The sequence below is a fragment of the Aspergillus costaricaensis genome (assembly GCF_003184835.1).
Source record: "Aspergillus costaricaensis CBS 115574 unplaced genomic scaffold BO79scaffold_1, whole genome shotgun sequence".
NCBI classification, from domain to species: domain Eukaryota; kingdom Fungi; phylum Ascomycota; class Eurotiomycetes; order Eurotiales; family Aspergillaceae; genus Aspergillus; species Aspergillus costaricensis.
The window spans coordinates 2,177,176-2,196,939 of NW_020291801.1; the positions used below are offsets into that span (position 1 = coordinate 2,177,176).

At 51.8% G+C, this 19,764-nt stretch overlaps 7 protein-coding genes across 7 annotated transcripts; 3 read left to right on the forward strand and 4 right to left on the reverse strand.

The window, feature by feature from the left end:
- Positions 1 to 232: 232 nt before the first annotated feature.
- On the reverse strand, positions 233 to 1,766 carry BO79DRAFT_133753 (uncharacterized protein; the record flags this gene model as incomplete). The annotated part of the gene is made up of 3 exons (XM_025678003.1): positions 233 to 303; positions 369 to 635; positions 842 to 1,766. Coding segments are annotated over 3 exons (1,263 nt in total), but the record flags the coding sequence as incomplete, so codon positions are not given.
- A 203-nt stretch (positions 1,767 to 1,969) lies between these two features.
- Positions 1,970 to 2,850, forward strand: BO79DRAFT_223776 (uncharacterized protein; the record flags this gene model as incomplete). The annotated part of the gene is made up of 4 exons (XM_025683625.1): positions 1,970 to 2,015; positions 2,406 to 2,634; positions 2,689 to 2,781; positions 2,820 to 2,850. 4 exons carry the CDS (start codon positions 1,970 to 1,972, stop codon positions 2,848 to 2,850), a joined length of 399 nt encoding a protein of 132 aa, XP_025545565.1.
- Positions 2,851 to 7,550: 4,700 nt separating this feature from the next.
- BO79DRAFT_135079 (mitochondrial 37S ribosomal protein uS9m) lies at positions 7,551 to 8,575 on the reverse strand (the record flags this gene model as incomplete). The annotated part of the gene is made up of 2 exons (XM_025678046.1): positions 7,551 to 7,642; positions 7,714 to 8,575. 2 exons carry the CDS (start codon positions 8,573 to 8,575, stop codon positions 7,551 to 7,553), a joined length of 954 nt encoding a protein of 317 aa, XP_025545566.1.
- A 313-nt stretch (positions 8,576 to 8,888) lies between these two features.
- Positions 8,889 to 10,930, forward strand: BO79DRAFT_283961 (putative translation elongation factor eEF-1 subunit gamma). The gene is made up of 3 exons (XM_025688198.1): positions 8,889 to 8,960; positions 9,064 to 9,265; positions 9,499 to 10,930. Exons 1-3 carry the CDS (start codon positions 8,931 to 8,933, stop codon positions 10,494 to 10,496), a joined length of 1,230 nt encoding a protein of 409 aa, XP_025545567.1. The 5' UTR covers positions 8,889 to 8,930; the 3' UTR covers positions 10,497 to 10,930.
- Positions 10,931 to 11,012: 82 nt separating this feature from the next.
- BO79DRAFT_283962 (NIF domain protein) lies at positions 11,013 to 13,555 on the reverse strand. Its single transcript, XM_025688199.1, has 2 exons — positions 13,399 to 13,555; positions 11,013 to 13,342 (listed from the first exon to the last, which is right to left on the reverse strand). Exons 1-2 carry the CDS (start codon positions 13,516 to 13,518, stop codon positions 11,240 to 11,242), a joined length of 2,223 nt encoding a protein of 740 aa, XP_025545568.1. The 5' UTR covers positions 13,519 to 13,555; the 3' UTR covers positions 11,013 to 11,239.
- Positions 13,556 to 13,823: 268 nt separating this feature from the next.
- Positions 13,824 to 14,968, forward strand: rrp36 (putative pre-rRNA processing protein; the record flags this gene model as incomplete). The annotated part of the gene is made up of 2 exons (XM_025680407.1): positions 13,824 to 14,001; positions 14,054 to 14,968. The coding sequence occupies exons 1-2, from the start codon at positions 13,828 to 13,830 to the stop codon at positions 14,966 to 14,968; spliced, it is 1,089 nt and encodes a 362-aa protein (XP_025545569.1). The 5' UTR covers positions 13,824 to 13,827.
- A 954-nt stretch (positions 14,969 to 15,922) lies between these two features.
- On the reverse strand, positions 15,923 to 17,146 carry BO79DRAFT_135059 (uncharacterized protein; the record flags this gene model as incomplete). Its single annotated transcript, XM_025678044.1, has 2 exons — positions 15,923 to 16,150; positions 16,220 to 17,146. Coding segments are annotated over 2 exons (1,155 nt in total), but the record flags the coding sequence as incomplete, so codon positions are not given.
- Positions 17,147 to 19,764: the final 2,618 nt, after the last annotated feature.

The window sequence follows — 19,764 nt, forward strand, 5'->3', positions numbered from 1 at the left end:
AGTCGTGAGCCACGAGTCGTGACGAGGCTTACTCGGACGCCGCGATCTATCAATCGATAGTCCGCGCTGGGCGTCGGGTTGGCTTTGCTCCCATCCACTAGACTAAACTAGTCCCTGCGTTAGGGGCCCTAAGCCCGCCACCATCACAAAAGTACGATCCAGCCGAGTCTGCGCTAGGCGTCCAGCATCCAACCCGGTTATGCGCACCCCCAGGTCAGGATTCCAATGCCCGTCATCGCGAAGCGGTTTGAGAGCGAAAGACGTCCGGTCGGCCTTCGACAATATCCAGACATTGGCCCATGACTATCAAGCGCGTTAGAAACCGTCCACGGTATGATGGGAAGAAATGTTTCTCGAGAGTCACTCACTGGAAAGAATCTCCTCCTCCCAAATCCCCATTTGGTAATCAACTAGCCCATGGGGCTCCATACGATCGCAGAGCTGGATCAGCTCCTTACCCATATTGTCCATCGCGTCGCCACTAAGAAGACTAGTTTGGGGCGGCTGACGACCGGTTTGCAGCAGTTCCTGAGCCAAATCTTTCTGCTTCTGGCATACCGCTAGCCAACAAATATTGAAATCATTCCAAAGTTGTAGTCGATCCGCATGTAGCATTTGATCATCCCGAAGGATACCTATTGATAGACTCGAATTAGCCTCAGGGTTCACAATATAGTCGCTCAAACCCCGGTCTCGCTGTGTGCGTCAAGCAGAGTGCGAATCAAGAACCATGCTTTTTTAGGTGCATGCAGGTAGTGTCCGGGCCAGGAGCTAAAGAGGGGGGAGGGTGGGTAAGAAACCCATTGGCGTGGTAAATGGTGAAAACGCTAAGGGGACATACCGAGCTCCCGCGCATTAGTCACAAGCCACTCGGAGATTTCCAAGAGTGATCTACTAGCTTCTACCAATCGGCCGGCGCGCGTACTATCGAATGTCTCTCGTAATGCTCGTTGGAATTGAGCATACGCTTCCTTCAGGCCAGTCGACTCGGACCCCACCCGGGACGGTGTTTGTAGGTGTTGTTGTTGCTGCTGTTGTTGCTGCGACGGCGACGGAGGCTGCTCCAAACGTCCAGACGCTCCCACTGGAGTCAGTTCGGCCATAGCTGCGGGAAAGACGTGCGGAGCGCTCGAGCGTCCAATGGCGCTGGCTTGGTTATAAGCGGACAAAGGGAGCTGCGATGACAGGTAGGGCGGACCCATGGCCGGAACCCCTGTGGCCGTCGGTTCATTTGCTGGGAAATATTGTGGAACACCAAACTGACTAGACAGTGCTTCCATCGCTGCAGATTGCCGTGCCGGGTATGGTGGGACGAGCTCGTACGGGGCTTGTCCCGGGTCCTGCTGGCTGAGGTTGTATACCATCTCGGAGTCATAAGGAGCTAACGGCTGGTGTACCGGCTGATGCTGGCGCTGTTGGTCGCGCAACGTCGGTGTGTATGATTGCAACTCATCCCCCTGCAGCGAACCGCCCTGAAAGGAAGTATCGGTGTATCCATAGTCTATGTACGTTGGGACTCGAGGACGCCCGGCAGTCTGAGAGGGATCTCCCCGTGCGGATGGCACCCCAGTCTGTCTGAAGCGATCCGCCGCGCGGCGGGACATGCCAGCTCTGGTCGCAAAGCGGGTGTGAAGATCATGCTGCTTCATGCGCCGGATCTCGCCATCCATACCCCCACGCACTGGATCGAGGTCGAGAGACCAATGCGCGAGTGGGGAGAGTGGCGGGCTCACGTAGGATTCCAGCTTGGCGGGAGGGCGCGATCGGCTGTTTCTGAGGTAGGAGGTGGGATGCCCTAGCTTATTCGCTCGGTGGCTTTTCTTGCTAGCAGGGAATTGAGATCCAAGCCAACAAGAATCGCAGGTAAGCGCGCGGAGGGTCTCACGGTTTCACTTCAGCGCAGGGACGCGGGTACAACCAGCGCACGCGATCTAGATAGTCACCCACCGATCAGTCGTCGCAAACCCACATGAATGCAGAGGTATACCTGCAGGGGATATTTGCCTACTATGGAGGTTTGCACACCTTGTAGAAAAGCCAGAAATGTGTCCTAGACGATGGTTTGACCCTGGTTTGGGGATGAATCGCACAACCCTGGTTCGATCTATGTGGAAGACTGGGATGGCGGGGGGGGGGGAGGACAAGCGAAAGGAGGGGTATTTCTAACCCACTCGGAGAGAGGAAAGAAAGCCCGATATAGGATAGTCCACAAGGCGAAAATGAAGACTGATAGGGTGATACCAGGAACTAGGAACCTAGTGGGGTCGACAAGAGAGGGACTTGAGATATGCTTATGCTCCAGATCTCAGTTGAAGACCAGTACTGGCTGAGAACAACTTCGGATCTTCTAATCCTGAATACTTAGGAGATAGATGAGGAGGGTGAAGAAGTAGTAGTAGTAGTAGTAGAAGAAGAAGAAGAAGTAGAAGAAGACAACGCCGACAACGATGATGACGACGAAAGAAGAAGATGGATGAGGGCAAGCGAGGAGGGGAGAAGTGGGGGATTAGCGGACCGGGAGAGGATTGGGATGCACGGATTACTTATAGCATCGAGCAACCAGACTGATGGGACAAGAACAGGCCGGAAGATCCGCAGGGAATTATTGGAAAGCCTCTGGGGCCGGTCGATCAGGTTAGTCGGGATGGGACAGCAGGAAACCATGAAACAGAAGAAAAAGGGTGCCAGTATCAAGTCGGGTCAGCTCAAATCAGATCAGGCCGAATCAGGTTCAGTCCGAGTCAGTAGTCAGTCAGTCCCTCACTCACTCTCTCTCATTCAGTCAGTCATCTCTCTTGTCGCTTCTCACCCACCCCAAGTGGGCACCGGAAAGCCCAAGAGACAGGCTGAGAGACCCTCCTTCACGCGCGCATAATGGACCCATCCGAGAGAACTTGCAGACCCGAGAAAAAAGTAAGAAACGAATAAGACATCAGCGATGACTAGAACGCGACAGAAACGAGGGCGAAAAAACAAACGAAGCCCACCGAGATGGAAAAAATCCCTGGGATGAAGGAAAAAGAAACGAGGGAACGCAGAGACTAATCCAGCAATCAAACCAGATGCAGGAGGGCTGTTTTTTTTTTTTTTTTTCTTTTCTTTTTCTTCCATTTTTCCTCCTGCCATTTTCCCTGCAGTGGCTTGTTTCTTTTTTCTAATTCCATTTTTTTTAATAATTTTGAAATTATTTTATTATTTTTATTTCTCCGAATTTGAGTGGAGAATGGATAACATTTGAATTTCTTGAACAAATAAATTCAAATCCTCTGTTTTAATTCTGGGGGGCTTTTTTGGGGGGTTTTCTTAATTTGTATCATGTCATATTTGGATCGATTATTTAGGTTAAAATGTAGGGGGGATGTTTGTGTGTTTTGGTCACAAATAGATTGGCAGGCTGAGCCTAATTCAATACCTGACAACCACAGCAGAGGCAGCAGCAACAAGAACAACAACGGAAAGAAAGCGGAAAGAGCAAAGCATCATTGTTTGTATGGTCTAGTAATTATTCCACTCTCTTTCGTTCATTGTTTATCATCATCTTCCTTGAATTACCCCCTCCTTCTCTTCTTCCTCCTTAAAAAAATCCCCCACCGCGGCAAAGTGGAAAACTGATTGATCCATCCAAATGGGACGCACTATGTCCCGAAACGGTATCAGTCACTGATGCGAACCCAGAATGGCTCCTTCTGCTGAACTAATTGATCAGCTCATATTCCTTTTGCGGACCAATCCACCGGGACGATGGCCAAAGGATGCGAGAGAAGGTTACGGAAGATGGATGGTGCTGAGACAGAAAAGTGAGAGTGTGTGAGAGAGAGCATGTGGAGCTAGAGTGGGCGACAGACAGGAGGATCACTAGGATCACTTCATAGTTACGATGGTGGCCCCCACAGGAGCCGCCTCAGATCCATCGCATTCCTGCGAAAAGGAAAAAAAAAAATAAAAAATAAAAAACAAAAGTCTGGAGCCAAGGAACTTTGCAATCGTGCTGAAGATCAGTCAGACACGAGGCGCGCGGGGCTATTCGGGGCTGAAAAGTACCTGCTCGAACCCGACTCTCCAGCATCTAGTCTACACCATCTCCATATCACACTATCCGTTCATGCACCCAGCCAGCACTTCCTCGTCTTACTGTCCGCTCTTCCTCTGATTGCTTCCTGGGGGATTCGATTAAGGTTAATTGTCCCAAGAGGAGACGGCCCATAACTAGTTAACTACATATGTACTGACCCAGGTATGGATCCTCTAAGTCCTCTCTAGTATCTACTAGTCAGGGACTAAAGCCGTCCGAGCTAACCTCAGCTTTTCAATTTTCCACCACTACCTGAGAATCCCTGGTCCTCATTCCAAATTCGGGGATTCGTCCACTCGCTCTATAATCAATGGATCGATTGATCAATCGATTGATTCCCACCTACTGGGCCGAGTTCCCCGAACAGCCTTTAAAGTCAACTTTAAGCCCTTCCGAAACGCTATTTGGGTGATCGTCTTCTGGTCCATGCACCGAACCGTGTACCAGTCTTCTGGATCGGGTTTGCAAGCCGGGGAGATCTACGCCCATCTGTATTGAAAGGAGTAGAAGAAAAAAGTAAATTGGATGCAGCCGAAGGAACACCCAGAACAAGGCAAGAAGCAGTACTACTTTTGCAGTCCGGTTCCACGGAAACCCACCGCCATGGCCACTGAACTTTACGAAGATCGGCTTAGGACCACGGGAAGAACCGCTTTCTGGGATTAGACGACACCGGGGAGCTGGATGGTGGATCGATCAGTGCATTATTGTGTACCAAAATCCTTAAATACAGCGAATTGTGATGTCCCAGCAGCATAGACCAAGTATGGAGAACCAGGTCGGGAAAATAATGGTCTTTGCATTATGCAGCCATCCAGCTACCACCGCCCAGCACGGTCCAGGTTTCGCAGGAACTTCTGTCGGTTGTTGCAGACTTCTGCTTGGTCCTATCCCGATCAAGGATCACCCTACAGCCACTGAAGTCGCTCAATCGATGGTTAAAGTCAATGATCGTGCCGTGCCTGGCTAAGCTGCCGGGTCGCACACCTTCCGGCCTGCTGGGAAGGTCGTGCACCTTCAGCGACCAATCGATGCCACGCTTGTCGGGGCAACAGGGGGGATCTGCAGCACTGCAATTGGAGCAAGCTAACTTTAGTCTGCAGCGCAAGGTGACCGGGCTGTCTGATCTTATTCCTTTTCCTTGTCTCTTATTTTGAGTTAGTTGTGTTCTACTTTCTGATTTTTAATTGTTTTCTGTCATGGTTTTGGGGGTGAATATTCGCACTACCAGCACCAGCGGAGCGCTAAGTGGTAGGGCGTGACAGGGGGGGAAAGCCCGGCGTGCACTAAAACGGCGTCCGAAGAGCCGGCGCCGCTTTTAGGGCCTGTCAGAAACTAAAGCCAGACCTGGGGGGCCGTGATCCCCACGCACGCGCAGAAAGTACGGCGTCTCCACGTAAAGAGATTCCAAATCATGGGTCCGAGTCTTCTTGAGGGATATACGGAGCTCATAGGACATGTTTTCCAAGGTTCAAGGGAATGAAAGTGAGGCGGGTCCAGCCTCACCACTTTTACACTAGATTTCAGGATCGCAGTCATCAGTCGACCATCGCCTCCTTTAGTGGCTATTCAATGACGATGATCTTCAAAGTCCAAGTCCAAGACAATGGAACAGGCGACATACGATGACCTTGCCTCGTGCTTATTCTGACAGCTGCTCCTCGTGCCAGCCGTGGATCCGAGTGTTCTGTCATTATCCCAATGAAGCCGCTGACTCGGGGAGCTACGACCAAGCAGGCGTGCAGCAGTATAGTAAGGCGCTCTATACGACGCTAATCTCGGCGATATCTGGAGATACAATCTCTTCGGTATCAATCGGAAGCTTCTCTACACAACTGCATGCGCCTGATTATTAAACACGCCCACTGACAGAGCTGGAATGGTCTGGTGAATAATGAAAACAATGTACCCACCAAACGTATTGCATAAATTCCAATTATCAACTTATCCGCGGAGAGGCCATAATGCGATTATGCGCGGGACTATCATCTCCACCTGGTTCGCACATTGGCGGTGGGCTCAACTCCACACACAAGACCACTTCCCTTATTTTTTCTACCCTATTCCTCCGGTATAGTCATCAGTATTATCAATTACCATCAGCATCGTCAAGGCAGCTCTTTTACTCTGCCACCCCATAGGTCCGCGCAGACCGATGCTGCTTCCACCTGGTCCAATTGGTTGACCAACTCCCTGGCTGCTCCCCTCCCTCCGCCACACCCTGACGAACACTCTAGTTTTAGATCTCGATCGCATCGTCCAATAGAGTCACTTCCAGGATCCCATGACTTCCCGAGACACAAGGATGTAAGATGACGCTGGCCATGACCGCAACAGCAGCAGGCAGATAAATGCTCGCCCCAATCATGATGGAGGTAATTCCCAATCGAACGGATGACGACACAACCAACCTCACCCATTTGATGGATGATCCGGCCGTATATACCTTCCTATCGCGTCGTCCGGGCCCCGGGAGTAGTAAAAAAGTCTCATCTCGTTCATCTGGAGCCTCGCTTCGCCCTCTGTGTTACCACCATCAGGTTCCAGCCCGTCTCCTTCAATTCTATAGGGAGGGAAAGAGGAAAGGCAGTGGAAAGCAGAGAGAGTCTTCCGGTTCATCGTCTTTCTCTCTTTCCAGTCCCCGATCAATGGGGCGCCACGTTATGGATAGTCGCGTCCTGGGGTTCGACACTACCGACCGCTTGGGGCTCCCTGTGTAACGAGAGATTCTGGTCGCTACTATTATCAGGCTGGATTCAATTCCGCAACCTATCTAGGCGATCATCAGACTGGCTAGCTACCTAGGAGGGTCTACTAACTCGCCTGGGGCGTTCAATCTGGTAAAATGATCTTCGGCGCCTTTTCTCCAGAGGCTAACGGTGTTTGCGCCTACTATACAGTAGATTATGTACATCTGGATCGCGTTATGCCCCCCCCTTTTACATTTCCCCTATATCGACCACGGGTCTGGCCGTCCTGCTGGCCAACAACTGACCTCCCTTTGTCTTAGGGAGGGGTGGTGACAAGACGGTCGGAGGAAAGAGACCATTCTCATTGACCACAAATCCCAAGTACTGTTGGACAAACAAGTCACCCTCGGATAATCCTCTTTAGTCAACGGGGCATTTCTACCACGTCCAATCATGCTCAACACCCCCGTCGCACAGATGGTCTACACTTATAGTTTCGGTTCAATTGTTCAACGCCAATAGTTACATGCTTGTCGCCGAGAACATGCAGTGTCGTGTCCTGAAACGAATCCTCGTGACACCGGGTTGAGATGCTTGCAATACAGGATATACTTTCGTCGAGAATCACAAGGCCAAGTGGAATAATACAATCAAGGAAATTAAAGGGGGAAAGGGGGGAAAAGAGAACAGGTAGAGAAACAATCCCTCCAAAAGGCCAGAGAGGGGACATAAGTAATGAAACAGAGGGAGGGAAGAAGAAGCTGGACGTAAGGTAGGCAGGTACGCTTTCACCGCTTGACCCAGGTGGGCATCTTGCGGGCCTTGACATGACCGGGCTTCTTTCTCTCCACACGACGGGCATCCACAGTAACCACACCAGCTGTAAGAAAACAAATCGGTCAGCAATTCGCTCCACCATGACCCATTTCGTCGGGAGTCGGAGATACGTACCCTTCCGCAGGATAGGCTTAAGAGCCGGTTCGTGAACCAGCAGAGCCCGTGCAACAGCCAGTGTAATAGCCTCCGCCTGACCGGTCACTCCTCCACCGCGAACGGTAGCCCACACGTTATACTTGTCCAGCCGTGACGTACACCGAAGAGGCCACACAGCACTCTCACGGTCATGTAGACGAGGGAACACCTCGTTCAGCGTCTTTCCGTTCACCAACACTTCACCCTCACCCTCAACGAGGTGCACCACCGCCGAGGACGCCTTGCGCTTGCCCTTACCACGGGCCTTGCCCTGTTCATCCACCGTTCTGGGGGCGGGCTTGTTTCCATACGGATTACCCGGACGGAGGAAGAAGTTGAGAGCCGTTCGCACCTCCTCCGGGGCAACATTGGGGTCAATGCGGTTCAGACGCTGCAGGAGCTTGATGAGGCCCTTGTACTTCTTGGTCGGGACGGGCTCGCCCACGGCATCACGGAACTGGAGCAGCTTGAACCAGGCCATTCTGGGGGCTTCGCTGGGGGACACCGTGGGTAATGCGGCATACTTGGCCAGAAGAGCTTCCAGCTTCAGCATATGGTCGAAAAACTTGGGGCTGCCGGAGAAGTAGGCCGGCGACACGGGGATGATGCGGGCAGGCCTGGTGATGAAAGTATCGAGGTCAATGGGGGGAGCAGCAACGGGTTCTATTTCTGTCGCATAGCTGCGGGCATTCTTGCATTGCTGGAGGAGAGCCGGCGTGGATGGAGAGGAGACCGGGGATGATGCGGAGATCACGGAGCGCTGGATAAAAGGCCGCAATTGAGCAGCTCGACGGATGGAGTGCATGGCGTGCACAAGGCCATTGGGGCTTTGCCAGGCCATGATGCTGCAGACCGGCTGGCAAAGGGGAGCCTGGAGGAATGTGAGGTGAAGAAGAAGAAGGGCAATTGGGGGGGGGGAGGGAGCAAGAGGACGAAGAACACCAACGGACCCAACCGACAAGATTCGCCGGAACCTTCAACTTTCTTACTATCCTGAGGTTTTTCGCCGAAGAGATCACGTGCATCCGGCAGCAAAGGTTGCTCCGGGGCCGAAGCGGTCTGATTCGCACAAATTTGTTTCGAGCCCCTCGACAAGCTGCCGCCGCCTTTTTTCTCCCTCTTTTTCCCCTCCCCTCTCCCTTTTTTTCTCTTCTTCTTCTTCTCCCTCCTCATCTTCCTCCCACACATCCTTCACAATGGCCTTCGGAAAGCTCTACGGTTCCCCTGTATGTGTTTCTGCCTGGTTCAGGAAGTTGTTCTTCCCATCCTAGGGTTCAGAATAGCTTCCTTTCTGCTATGCTGAGAACACCTTGCTAATTGACTCCATAGGAGAACGGTCGCACCATTGCCTGCCTCGTCGCGGCTAAGGCCAACGACGTTGAGGTTGAGCTGGTCAAGACTGAGGCTAACTCTGCTGCCTCTTTCAACCAGTCCGCTGAGTACACCAAGCTCAGCCCCCTCGGCAAGGTCCCCGCCTTCGAGGGTGCCAACGGCTACACTCTGTCTGAGGTCATTGCCATCGCTGTCTACCGTACGTTCTACCCTGAGTACGCCTTGCGCGTTGCCATTCCCTTTGTTTTATGATGAGCATTTTATTTCAAGTTATCCCTGTCAGAACTGGTAAATAAATAAATAATGTTGATAACGTTTGACTCTGAAAATCATCTCTTACCCCACTTTGGGGTAGTGAAGAGATTTCGATTTGATTATTTGATGATCACGCAATTGTCTCTTGGTTGGACCTCATGCTGACTCGAATTAAAGTGACCTCCCAGAACGAGAAGACCACCCTCTTGGGCAAGACCAAGCAGGACTATGCTTCCATCCTCCGTTGGTTGTCTTTCGCCAACTCCGAGATCGTCCCCCGCTTCGGTGCCTGGTACCGCCCTCTCTTGGGTCTTGACGGCTACAACAAGAAGAACGTCGAGGATGCTGCCAAGGCTGCTGTGAAGAACGCTGGCGTTCTTAACACCCACCTCACTGCCAACACCTTCCTTGTTGGCGAGCGCATCTCCCTGGCTGATTACTTCACTGCCGCTCTCCTCACCCGTGCCTTCGCTACCGTTCTGGACAAGAAGTACCGTGACGAGAACGTTGCCATCACCCGCTGGTACAAGACCATCGTCAACCAGCCCGCCTTCAAGGCTGTCTTCGAGAACCCCGTCTTCGTCGAGGAGTGCATCAAGTACACTCCCCCCAAGAAGGAGGAGAAGCCCAAGAAGGAGGCTGCCCCCGCTGCCGCCGCTGAGCCCAAGCCCGCTGAGGAGAAGAAGCCCAAGCACCCCCTTGAGGCTCTTGGCCGCTCCGAGTTCGTCCTTGACGAGTGGAAGCGCCAGTACTCCAACGAGGACACCCGCCCCGTTGCTCTGCCCTGGTTCTGGCAGAACTACAAGCCCGAGGAGTACTCCCTCTGGTCCGTTAACTACAAGTACAACAACGAGCTGAAGCTTACCTTCATGGCCAACAACCTGATCGGTGGTTTCCACGCCCGTCTTGAGGCTTCCCGCAAGTACCTCTTCGGTGCCCAGGCCGTCTACGGTGCCAACTACGACTGCGTCATCCAGGGTGTCTTCCTGGTCCGCGGCCAGGACTCCAAGCCCGCTTTCGAGGTCGGCCCCGACTGGGAGAGCTACGAGTTCCGCAAGCTCGACCACACCAACGCTGAGGACCGCAAGCTCATTGAGGACCAGTGGGCTTGGGACACCCCCGTTGTCATTGAGGGCAAGGAGTACCCCTTCGCTGACGGCCACGTCTTCAAATAAGCTGGTGCGTTAGACGTAGCCAATTCATGATGATGATATCCCACTTTTTTTCCCCCTTCTTCTCTCGTTGGGTAGTCGTCTGAGATGAAACTCGACCTTTAAATAACCTCCGTCTCTTTCCCAACCCGAGGCGTGGGAGAGCTTTCGTGGGGATAGTATGTTCAGGGCGCTATTTCCCGTCCGGTCAACATCTATCTCATCTGATTGCTTTTTTCCCCACCTTGGTGTCATTTACCCCCGCCCTTTTTTTTACATATCCACGCTACCCATGATGGAACGGTTTACGTGTTTTCATTCTTCGTCGACTCCTTCCAAAAGAAAACATTTTTCTTCCTCTATTTATTTCACGCGTAATGCCACGCTTACGATTGATATGGACCATAGCAGTAGCTAGTCAAAAACAAACCCACTAGCACTTTGTGCTTTCCATGATCATGACTTCCTCTTCTTCCTTAGTAACTCAGTATTGTAGTCATTGCTTGGTATATGTTGCTCTATATGCCATATCAACATCCCGTATGTACTTCATTCATAGGAACCCCTTCGTGATACAAAACTATGTGCATACCCGTACAGTAACCTAGCTGGTCCCAGCCCAGCCATCCTTTCTCTTAGATTATCCCCCCAACTCCTGCCATGAGTGAATGCACCATTACCATATCATGTGGAACACCCACCTCCCACAATACAGAATATGATATCTAATGCGGACAGATGAAGAAGAAACAACATGAAAAGAAACCTCAAGTCTTCAACGACTCCTCCAACCGATCCAAGAGATAGTTCTCAGACTGGGTCGAAGCGGCAGGTGATGACGAACGATCACTTGCATCACCGTCACCCAAAACATCACTGGCGTTGCCATTTAGATCAAGTCCGGATGGTATGGCAGTGCCACCCGGTGTTGAGTCCGAAGAAGGCGATGATGGGGAGGGAGGAGGAAATGAGGAAGGGTCTGTACGTGGTGTGCCGGTAATCGTTTCATCGACAGTAGAAGAGGCGGCGGCGGCCACTGGGATAGATGTAGGAGGTGGTGGTTGTTGTTGCTTTTTCGCTTTGGCAGCAAGACGATCTTCTTGCTTCTGAATCTGGCGGGCCCTGGCTTTCTCGGCGGTCTTTTCGCGCTTGCGGGCTTTGCGGCGTTGTTTGCGTGCTTCGGCGATTTCAGCTGGTGTGAGGGGGACGTCGTTGGGTTTGGGTTGGGGTTGTTGTTGGGTGGTTTCGGGTTGTTGTTGTTGGGCTTCGGCGTCGTCTTGGAGCTTGATGTCGAGGCAGAGATTACCTGTTTTGGGGATCGAGTTGTACCATTTGTGGAGGACTTGGCTGACGTCGTCGTGTAAGGATAGCTCCTCGAGCATTTGCAGAACCTTTGTTAATGTGGCCGCATCTTCTGCGCCGGAGTGTCCGTCGAAGGTGGGGATTTCGAGGAGATTGCTTGGTTCGCTGCTTGCTTTGAGGCGGGTGTCGTCGATTAAGATGGTGTTGGTTTGGTCCCAGCGGGACTTTTGGAAGGTTGCAGGTACGGACGAACCCAGGCTTTCGGGGCTGGGGTATGATGCTTGGACTTTTTCATCGGCCCAGACGGTACTGAGGGTCTTGTAGACCTGAATTTTAGCATCGTATTGCTGTGGTGTGAGGTTGAAGTGTTCGCGGTGCCATTCGGCGACGATTTGCGTCCGGCTGTCATTGATGAAGAGCTGGCGGCAGATGCCGTCGACGGTGGGGGGACGGGCACTCGACCATATCATGACTTTGTATTTCTGCATCAATGTCTGTATAAATATGTCTAGTCCCGCTCTTCGCTTGAATCGAGGCGGCATGTACCGGTCAGGCCGATGGACGAGCGTGCCGTTCAAGTCCAAGATGACTAGTAGAGGCTGTTTCCAGGAGTTCCGTTTGGCTGGTTTTGATGACTGCTCAAGGTAGGCTGGTGTTGGAAGAGCTCTTTTAGGTGGTGTCGGAGACTCGAACCTCTTCGAACGAGGGCGAGGACTAGCGCGTGCCTTGGATGAAGACCCCGGGCGTGGCGATGGAACCTGACTGGACATATTGCGGGTATTGACTCCAGTAGAGCCAGCTGCTGGGAAGGCCATGGGCCCGAATGGTGGCATTGTCATCAATGGATTCGTTGGCGCAAAGTTCATGAATGCAGGCGGAAACATGGGAGGCAACCCACCAGGGAACGCACTCATGTCATTCAACGGAGGGAAGCCGAAAGAAGGATTAGTGGGCTCACCCAAAGGAGCTTGAAGAAACTGTTGCTGTTGCTCCAATGGGAGCTGCCAGAAAGGCTGCTGAAACCCTGGAAAAGTTTCGTTTGGCGCAGCCATGCCGTTCTGGAACGGGAGAAACATAGGTGCCAGATTGAAGTTGTCAAATATCCCAAAGCTGTTCTGGGATGGATGACCTGGTGCATAGGACGCTGTATTGGCAGACTGTGATGCTTGTGATTGCAGCTCTTCCCGAATGTTCTTTTCGGCTACCTGTTTGCTCCGTCGTGGTAGCTTTTGCCGCGGGCGAGCAGATGGGGGAGCATTTCCCGGAGCCGTCGTGCCGGAATCCTCTGTGCCGTTGCGCTTGGTGTTCCTCATTTTCTGACGAGCCCAGCGGTCTTTATACGGTCTCCAGGCAGGCTTATCATCCCCTACCACGGAAGAATTGGAACCATCATGACAAACGCGACTGTCCATACTTGAGGCGTCGAAAGCCGATGCATTTGTTGACTCCATGTCGGGCTCAACGGACTGGTTGTTGCGGACAGAGAACTGGGGTGGATTCGAGGATTTATGATAGCATGTGCGGAAAGTGACAGGAGTATAATGAGTGCTGATTGTTCCCAGAGCAGCCTGTCCAATGGTGTTAGCAATACAGATACTCATATATTCGGACCAAAAGTGCACACCTTGGAGGACACCCCACTATGAAACTTGCGATCAGGAGAGGGGACTATCGGGGCGGGGCGGGGCGTTATAGCAATCAGAGGCAAACGAGGGAATAGGCAGGATTGGCGTACTCGCAACATGAATGGAAGATTCCTGGAAGATGAGCGACCGAAGTAGGAATCCGCCGCGACACAGGAGGGAGAGTGAAGAGGATGAGAGCAGCCAACGATAAAAGAAAGATAGAAGATATGCGGAGGCAGAAAAAGTGACCTACTTATCGGGGGATCTGGCCAATCAAGGTGGAGACGCCCTGATCGCCGCCTTCCAGGAACGGCAGAACGGCCTCATTTTTTTTCGGCCGCCGATCTCACCGCCCGGCCAGCTTGGGTTTTCATCTCACCTTGCTTGAACTAAATACGGTTATACATTCCCCATCCAAGAACTGCGAAATGGCTATTTCAGACCTATTGAATCGCCGCGTGCGAGCTGTCGCTCAGGACGACGAGGAGCTCTATTCTGACCAGTCTGGCTCGGAGCAGGCGAGCGACGATCTCCGCTCTGACGAGTCGGGCTCAGAGAGTGGCAGTGATGGTTCCCTAGACGAGGACGACGAAGACGATGTGGTTGGTTCCCTTCTCTTTGGATAGATGTCGCAACATACTGACTATTTCGCAGTCTCAAGGCAACCCGGAAGATATGGATGATGACGAGGAGGATGACGAAGATGACGAAGACGACAGCGACGATCCCCAAGACGACGTTCAAGCCTCACTAAGCAGCATCTCATTCGGCGCATTGGCGAAAGCACAAGCATCTATAGGCCCCAAATCGAAGCGGTCATCCAAGGCCTCCAAGACAGAAGAGGAGCCTGCCGCTCCTTCCCCCTTAGACGACATTCGAGCGCGGATTCAAGAGGCGCGCGAACAGAAACGTCAAGCGCTGTCGAAAAACAAGGACTCTGAAAAGCATTCCCGTTCCTCCAAACATGCGCCGGCCGTACAATCCTCCAAACATGCCGTCTCCCGCAAACGGACAATCATTGAGCCGCCGAGTGTGCCCAAGTCGCGAGACCCCCGCTTCGACCCGACTGTCTTGAGCCAGGGTGGCCGCGGAAACCCTCAGGCAGCGAGCAACGCATACGCATTCTTGGACGAGTATCGCCGGGATGAGCTGAAGCAGTTGAAGGAACAATATGCCAAGACAAAGAACCAGGAACAGAAAGAAGCTCTGAAGCGTACGATTCGGTCGACTCAAGACCGTCTTCGAGCGATGGAGAACAGGAAACGTGAGAAGGAGGTCTTAGCAGAGCATAAGAAGAAGGAGAAGCAGCTTATCCGTGAAGGAAAGAAGAGCAACCCGTACTTCTTGAAGAAGTCGGACCTGAAGAAGCAGGTGCTGCTCAAGAAGTACGAGAACATGAACTCCAAGGACCGCACCAAGGCACTCGAAAGGAAGCGCAAGAAGACTGCAGCCAAGGAGAGAAAGGAGATGCCCATGGAGCGGAGAGCCTTGGCTGGCGACGATGCGCCGAGTGGCGGTGGAGGTGGTGGTGGTGGTGGTGGTGGCTGGAAACGCCGCCGAGTTGCATAGATGCTGGAGCTTGTCTGATCCTGATGCCTGGCCCATCATATTGTATATAGTTCACAACTGCATAGGCATATATTCTCTACAAAATTCATTTCAGATCATTTCCACGCCGACAGTCCGGGAGTGTTTATATAGACACCGTATTACTTATCATTATCCAAAACCGACCTTTTCCTTCCAGGCGTAGTTGCAGCTTAGTCAGAGAGGGAAAAAAAATGAAGAACATATTATCACTGCCAGATGGCGAACAACCAACATCCAATAACTATTGCTGTACCAAGATAATCAGACGCGTAAGCACAAACAAACAATCAAATGGTATCGCAACAAGCCATAAGTCAATGACGCAAGGATCACCGAAATCTGAGGTCCTCGAAACAATATAGACATGATTCTTCGAAGAACATGATCTTTAAACCCATAACAAAATAACGCCTCATGTCCAGAACAAAGTAAGTTCCCCTCGAGGGGACGATCGGAGGAAAAAGGGCAATGAAAGAGAAGAGATTGAATAATGATCGAATAGAAATAAACACTGGAACCAATAGCAAACAATGAAGGCGTCTGGCCTAACATGGTATAAGATGCAAAAAGGGTAAAAGGGATGAGATTGAAGGGACGGGATCCACCCTTCCGTTCTTTTTCAAAGAGCGACTGTTCATGCGGTTCATATAGGTAGTCGTGTAGTTCGGCATATGTATCATGTCTAGAATAAATAATATTCTTCAGACACACTCCCTCCACACGTAAAATCTGCTGTTTTTGTGGGCCCGCAGTTCAGCCGGGGGTGATTGCTCCCAAATAAGCACCTTCTGCTGGGTCATGCCTATCCATAATTTCTCAAGTACTGACCACACCGAATAGCGCATGAGGGAAGATTGGCGGTATTTGAGAGTGCATTCATAGCGACGGGCCAAATCAGATCGCATAGGGAGACCCTAAGCAATTGGTCATGGATTAAGAATGGAATAGGTCCCAGGCACGTGCGCAGAGACTAAGGAATTCTTCCTTCTTTCTGCGCTGGGTCTCGGGCGAGTCTCTCCCAGCCCCAAATGGGCCATAGGTGGCACTTGCACCAGAGGCCAAGGCTGGGTTAGGGCGATAATGTGGGTCGGGGCCGTGGCCCAAGGGCGGGCTGCCGTGCTCATGTTCGTACTCGTTTCTCGAGCGGCGCCGAGCAGTACCCTCGGATGGGTACAATGACGGCTGCGGGGGGTGCGCGTTCGCCATGGGCGTAGCATCCGAGTGAGGCACTCCAGACTTTGGCGGTCCGTTAGCCACACGGGGAGATGGTGGAGTGGGGGGTTGGTGGCCGCCGTAATGTACAATGCGCGGCAGAAGCTCCTCGCGCCCGCCTGACAGTTCCTGGACAGCTTCCTCGGCGGAACGGTACTCCCTGGGGCGCTTGGGAGGTTGAGCGGCATCCCGGGAGATGCGAGGGGAGGGAATTGGGGGAAGATTGTTCGATTGAGGCGGGTTTGCAGCTGTCGCGCTGGGGTAATATAGTCCCCGGTTTGCCTCACGATCGCGGCCCAACGCCTCATTTCCAAAGACGTCAGAGAGCGGGGGCAAGCGATTGGTTGTTTGCGTAGCAGGGAGGTGATGGATGTGAGATGTGGACCCCAAAGTCGGGCTTTGGTTAACAACATGACGGGTTAAGGGCTGCGCTTCGTTTCGGCCCGTGAAGGTCTGATTCAATGGCGCAGATTGGATGACACGTTCACTGGCAAATTGGGCTGCGGAAGGAGGCACGATGGAGAGGCCAGGCGGGGGTCTTCTCTTCGATGCACCGACCCGGGGGAGGCCGAATGATTCAGATGGCTTGATTCCATCGGGCCCGTCATCCTTGGCGGACTTCTGTAAACGCGATTCGATTATTGAGCGCTGCTGATCCCGAACCGATAAGCTCCGCTGCAGCTGCTCCCTCATCACAGGGTCATGTGTTTGAAATCCCGGGGACAGGCAAGCGATCCCGACCTCTTGCATGTTGACGCCCTCTCTCGCAGTCATAGGGCCGCCAGGAGGCCGAGCGGACAAGCCCCCCGAGGTCGGAAGGCTACTGGAAAGGTCTAATCTGCGAGGGCGAGGTCTAGTATGAGACTGCATTGCCGGGGAGGACGGAGGTTCCTTTTTCACGATAACTCGACTCGCAGTGGATCCGGCCTGTGATCTGCTGAAAGGTCAACAATCTGCATCGGCGATTCAGCCAGCGACTGTCGGGTAAGATACTTACGAAGGCGAGGTCGGTTTCTTTCCTGCAGGCGAGCTTTTGGCCGACGACACATCCCGAGAGACACCGGATGGGCGCGGCGGCGTGGTACTCGTCTGATTACCTGAAGATGCAGGCGCCAGTGTTGGGCAATTTTTCGGACTGATATCGCGGGTCATACGCGGAGACGTGAGCGGAGCAGCCTGGGCAGGCGCAACCGCGGTCGACATAATGACAACGAAGGGTGACGAATTCGACAGGACACAAAGGAGCGGGAAACTCCTTGGCGAAAGCACACAGCTGACCAGGGGAAGCAGTCGAATCAAAGGGACAGTGCAGCCGTCAAACCGATATAGGCTGGCGAAAGAGAAAAAGAAAAGAAAAATTCCCCCTCGGGAGCTGTCTCACACAGCCACCGACTATATAGCGTGTTCCTGTACGGTGCTAAGAACTGTGCCACCCAACGTCTCACAGCCTGGAGCAGGTGGAGTATCAAGCTTTCTCTAACAAGCGCTGGAATTATGGGGGTGGTAGGGCGAGATCGGATGAAAGCGCGCGCGGATTTGAGAGCTCGGTAGCGGAGGCGGCTAATATTGGTCTTCGGGGGGGGAGGCGAGGTCGAGGTTGAGCTCTGGAATGGGGGCGGAAGCAGCTTTCAAAAGACCGACGGATCCAGCCCGAACAATGGAAAGGCACGGAGGACGGAGGGGGAGAAGGAGGAAGAGATCAACGTTCAATGTGGCACCCCAGGAAAAAGTCGTCAAACAGGTGGTGGGAGGTGACAACGACGGGGAGTGGTCAGATACTTGAGGGAGGCGGTTAGCTAAGGCTGGCCGGCGGCAGTGTGACAACGGTTAGAGGTCGGTCAGGCCGGGGGGTTGTGGTGTTCCAGAGCGACAAAGCGATAGTGTGTGGTGGAAACGGATCTCGACAGGTCTGGCCCCCATGCGAGGTAGGTAAATGGCCCGAGAAGAAGGAGGGGAAGGATGGAAGGAGGGGGGGGGGAAATCAATATTGAGGATATCACGATGATGCTGATATAATAATGATATTCAAGGAAGAAATGAGGAAGGGAAAAAAAAGGAAGCTAACAAGAAGTAGAGAGAAGGAAGAACAGGTAGAGAGAGGGAAAGTAGAAAAAGCAAAAATAACAGTAAAAGGCAAAAATGAGGAAGAGGGGAAGAGGAAGGAAGAAGAAAGGAAGAAAAAGAAGGCTGAGAAGACCAGACCCGAGCGAGGGAGGATAAATTGTATGGATGATGGAGAAGAAGAAGCAGAAGGTGGACTAACTAGTAAGTAAGGTAGGTATTAGTTGGGAGGGCGGTATGGGGCAAAGTTGTCTGGTATGGAAGCGGGATGGATGGATCGGGGAGGGCGAAGGGAAATCCAACAGGTCGATTCAATCTCGATGAGACGGTGGCAGAAGAGGGTTGGCACTAGTAGCCAGAACGATGAAAGGGCTATCAATTGGACCGTGCCATTCAATCCGAACACGCGGCAGGGTTGGAGCCAGGAAATTATGATTGATAATAAGCGAAATAAAAATAAGGGAAAAAAGGGAAAAAGGGAAAAAAAAAAAAGAAATGAAAACACGGGAAAATAGAAGAGAGAAAAGAAAGAAACCTAAAACCCAGGACGGAGAACAGGCGAGAAACGAGCAGGAGAAATAATCATCATCAAACGGGGGAGTGGGAATTAATTGGGCTGCAATGGAGGCGACCAAGACCTTGAATGAATGGATGTGGGGAAGAAGACGAGACTTGGACTTACTTTACTAGAATTATCATAATAATAATAATAATAAAAGTAAAAAAGAAATAGAAAAAGAAAATAATGCGAAAGTATTAATTAAAAAAGAAGAAGAAAATAATGGATACGATATCAAGAACCAAAAGAGATCCTGGTCGCTAGGAGCATTAGGGACTCTTAGTTCGAAACCACTGAAGGAGAAAGAAAGAAAGAGCATGCAACAAGCAGGTTAAAAGAATACCTACTAATCTACGGAGTACCTGAAAAAGGAAGGTGAACACCTAGTAATCTCTCCCTAATACGAATATACTATTATACTAAAGTAAAATAGAAAATAATAAGAAATAATAATGAAGAATTATCTTGTGTACAAGAAACACAAGACAGACAGAACAGACAGACAGACAAGAAGAGAAAAATAGAAAACCGGACTGGGATCCATCCCAATAATCTCCTGAAAATGCTCAGACCAAGTGGAGCAGGATTCCCACTTGATTGGCACCAGCTGAGACATGGTTTGTTTCCGCCCAGGGCTTGTCCGCCGATGATGTGACACTTTTGTGACAATTGGCGGTTGCTGTTGATCGCCTCGGGTTCACATCGGTTGGACTGTAGTACCACACACCTGTTTCCTTTTTCTCCTACCTACTCTCTTGTGTTCTTGTCATCGGGCTGGCATGATAAGATGACACCTGGGATTTTCATCTCTCACTTTTTATGGTATAATGAATGTATCTGTAGTCTTCACATTAGGTGTTTCCAAAATTCACACCCAGGCCTACTTTCCCTTGTCTCTTTTTTTCTTTTCATCTTTTTTTTTTTCCTTCCCTGTCTATACGTA

Coding starts and splice junctions, on each gene's coding strand:
- BO79DRAFT_283961 (XM_025688198.1), top strand. CDS start 8,931: ATGGCCTTCGGAAAGCTCTACGGTTCCCCT. Junction 8,961..9,063: donor GAAAGCTCTACGGTTCCCCT/GTATGTGTTTCT, acceptor TTGACTCCATAG/GAGAACGGTCGCACCATTGC. Junction 9,266..9,498: donor CATTGCCATCGCTGTCTACC/GTACGTTCTACC, acceptor CTCGAATTAAAG/TGACCTCCCAGAACGAGAAG.
- BO79DRAFT_283962 (XM_025688199.1), bottom strand. CDS start 13,518: ATGTTGCGAGTACGCCAATCCTGCCTATTCCCTCGTTTGCCTCTGATT. Junction 13,343..13,398: donor ATAGTGGGGTGTCCTCCAAG/GTGTGCACTTTT, acceptor ACCATTGGACAG/GCTGCTCTGGGAACAATCAG.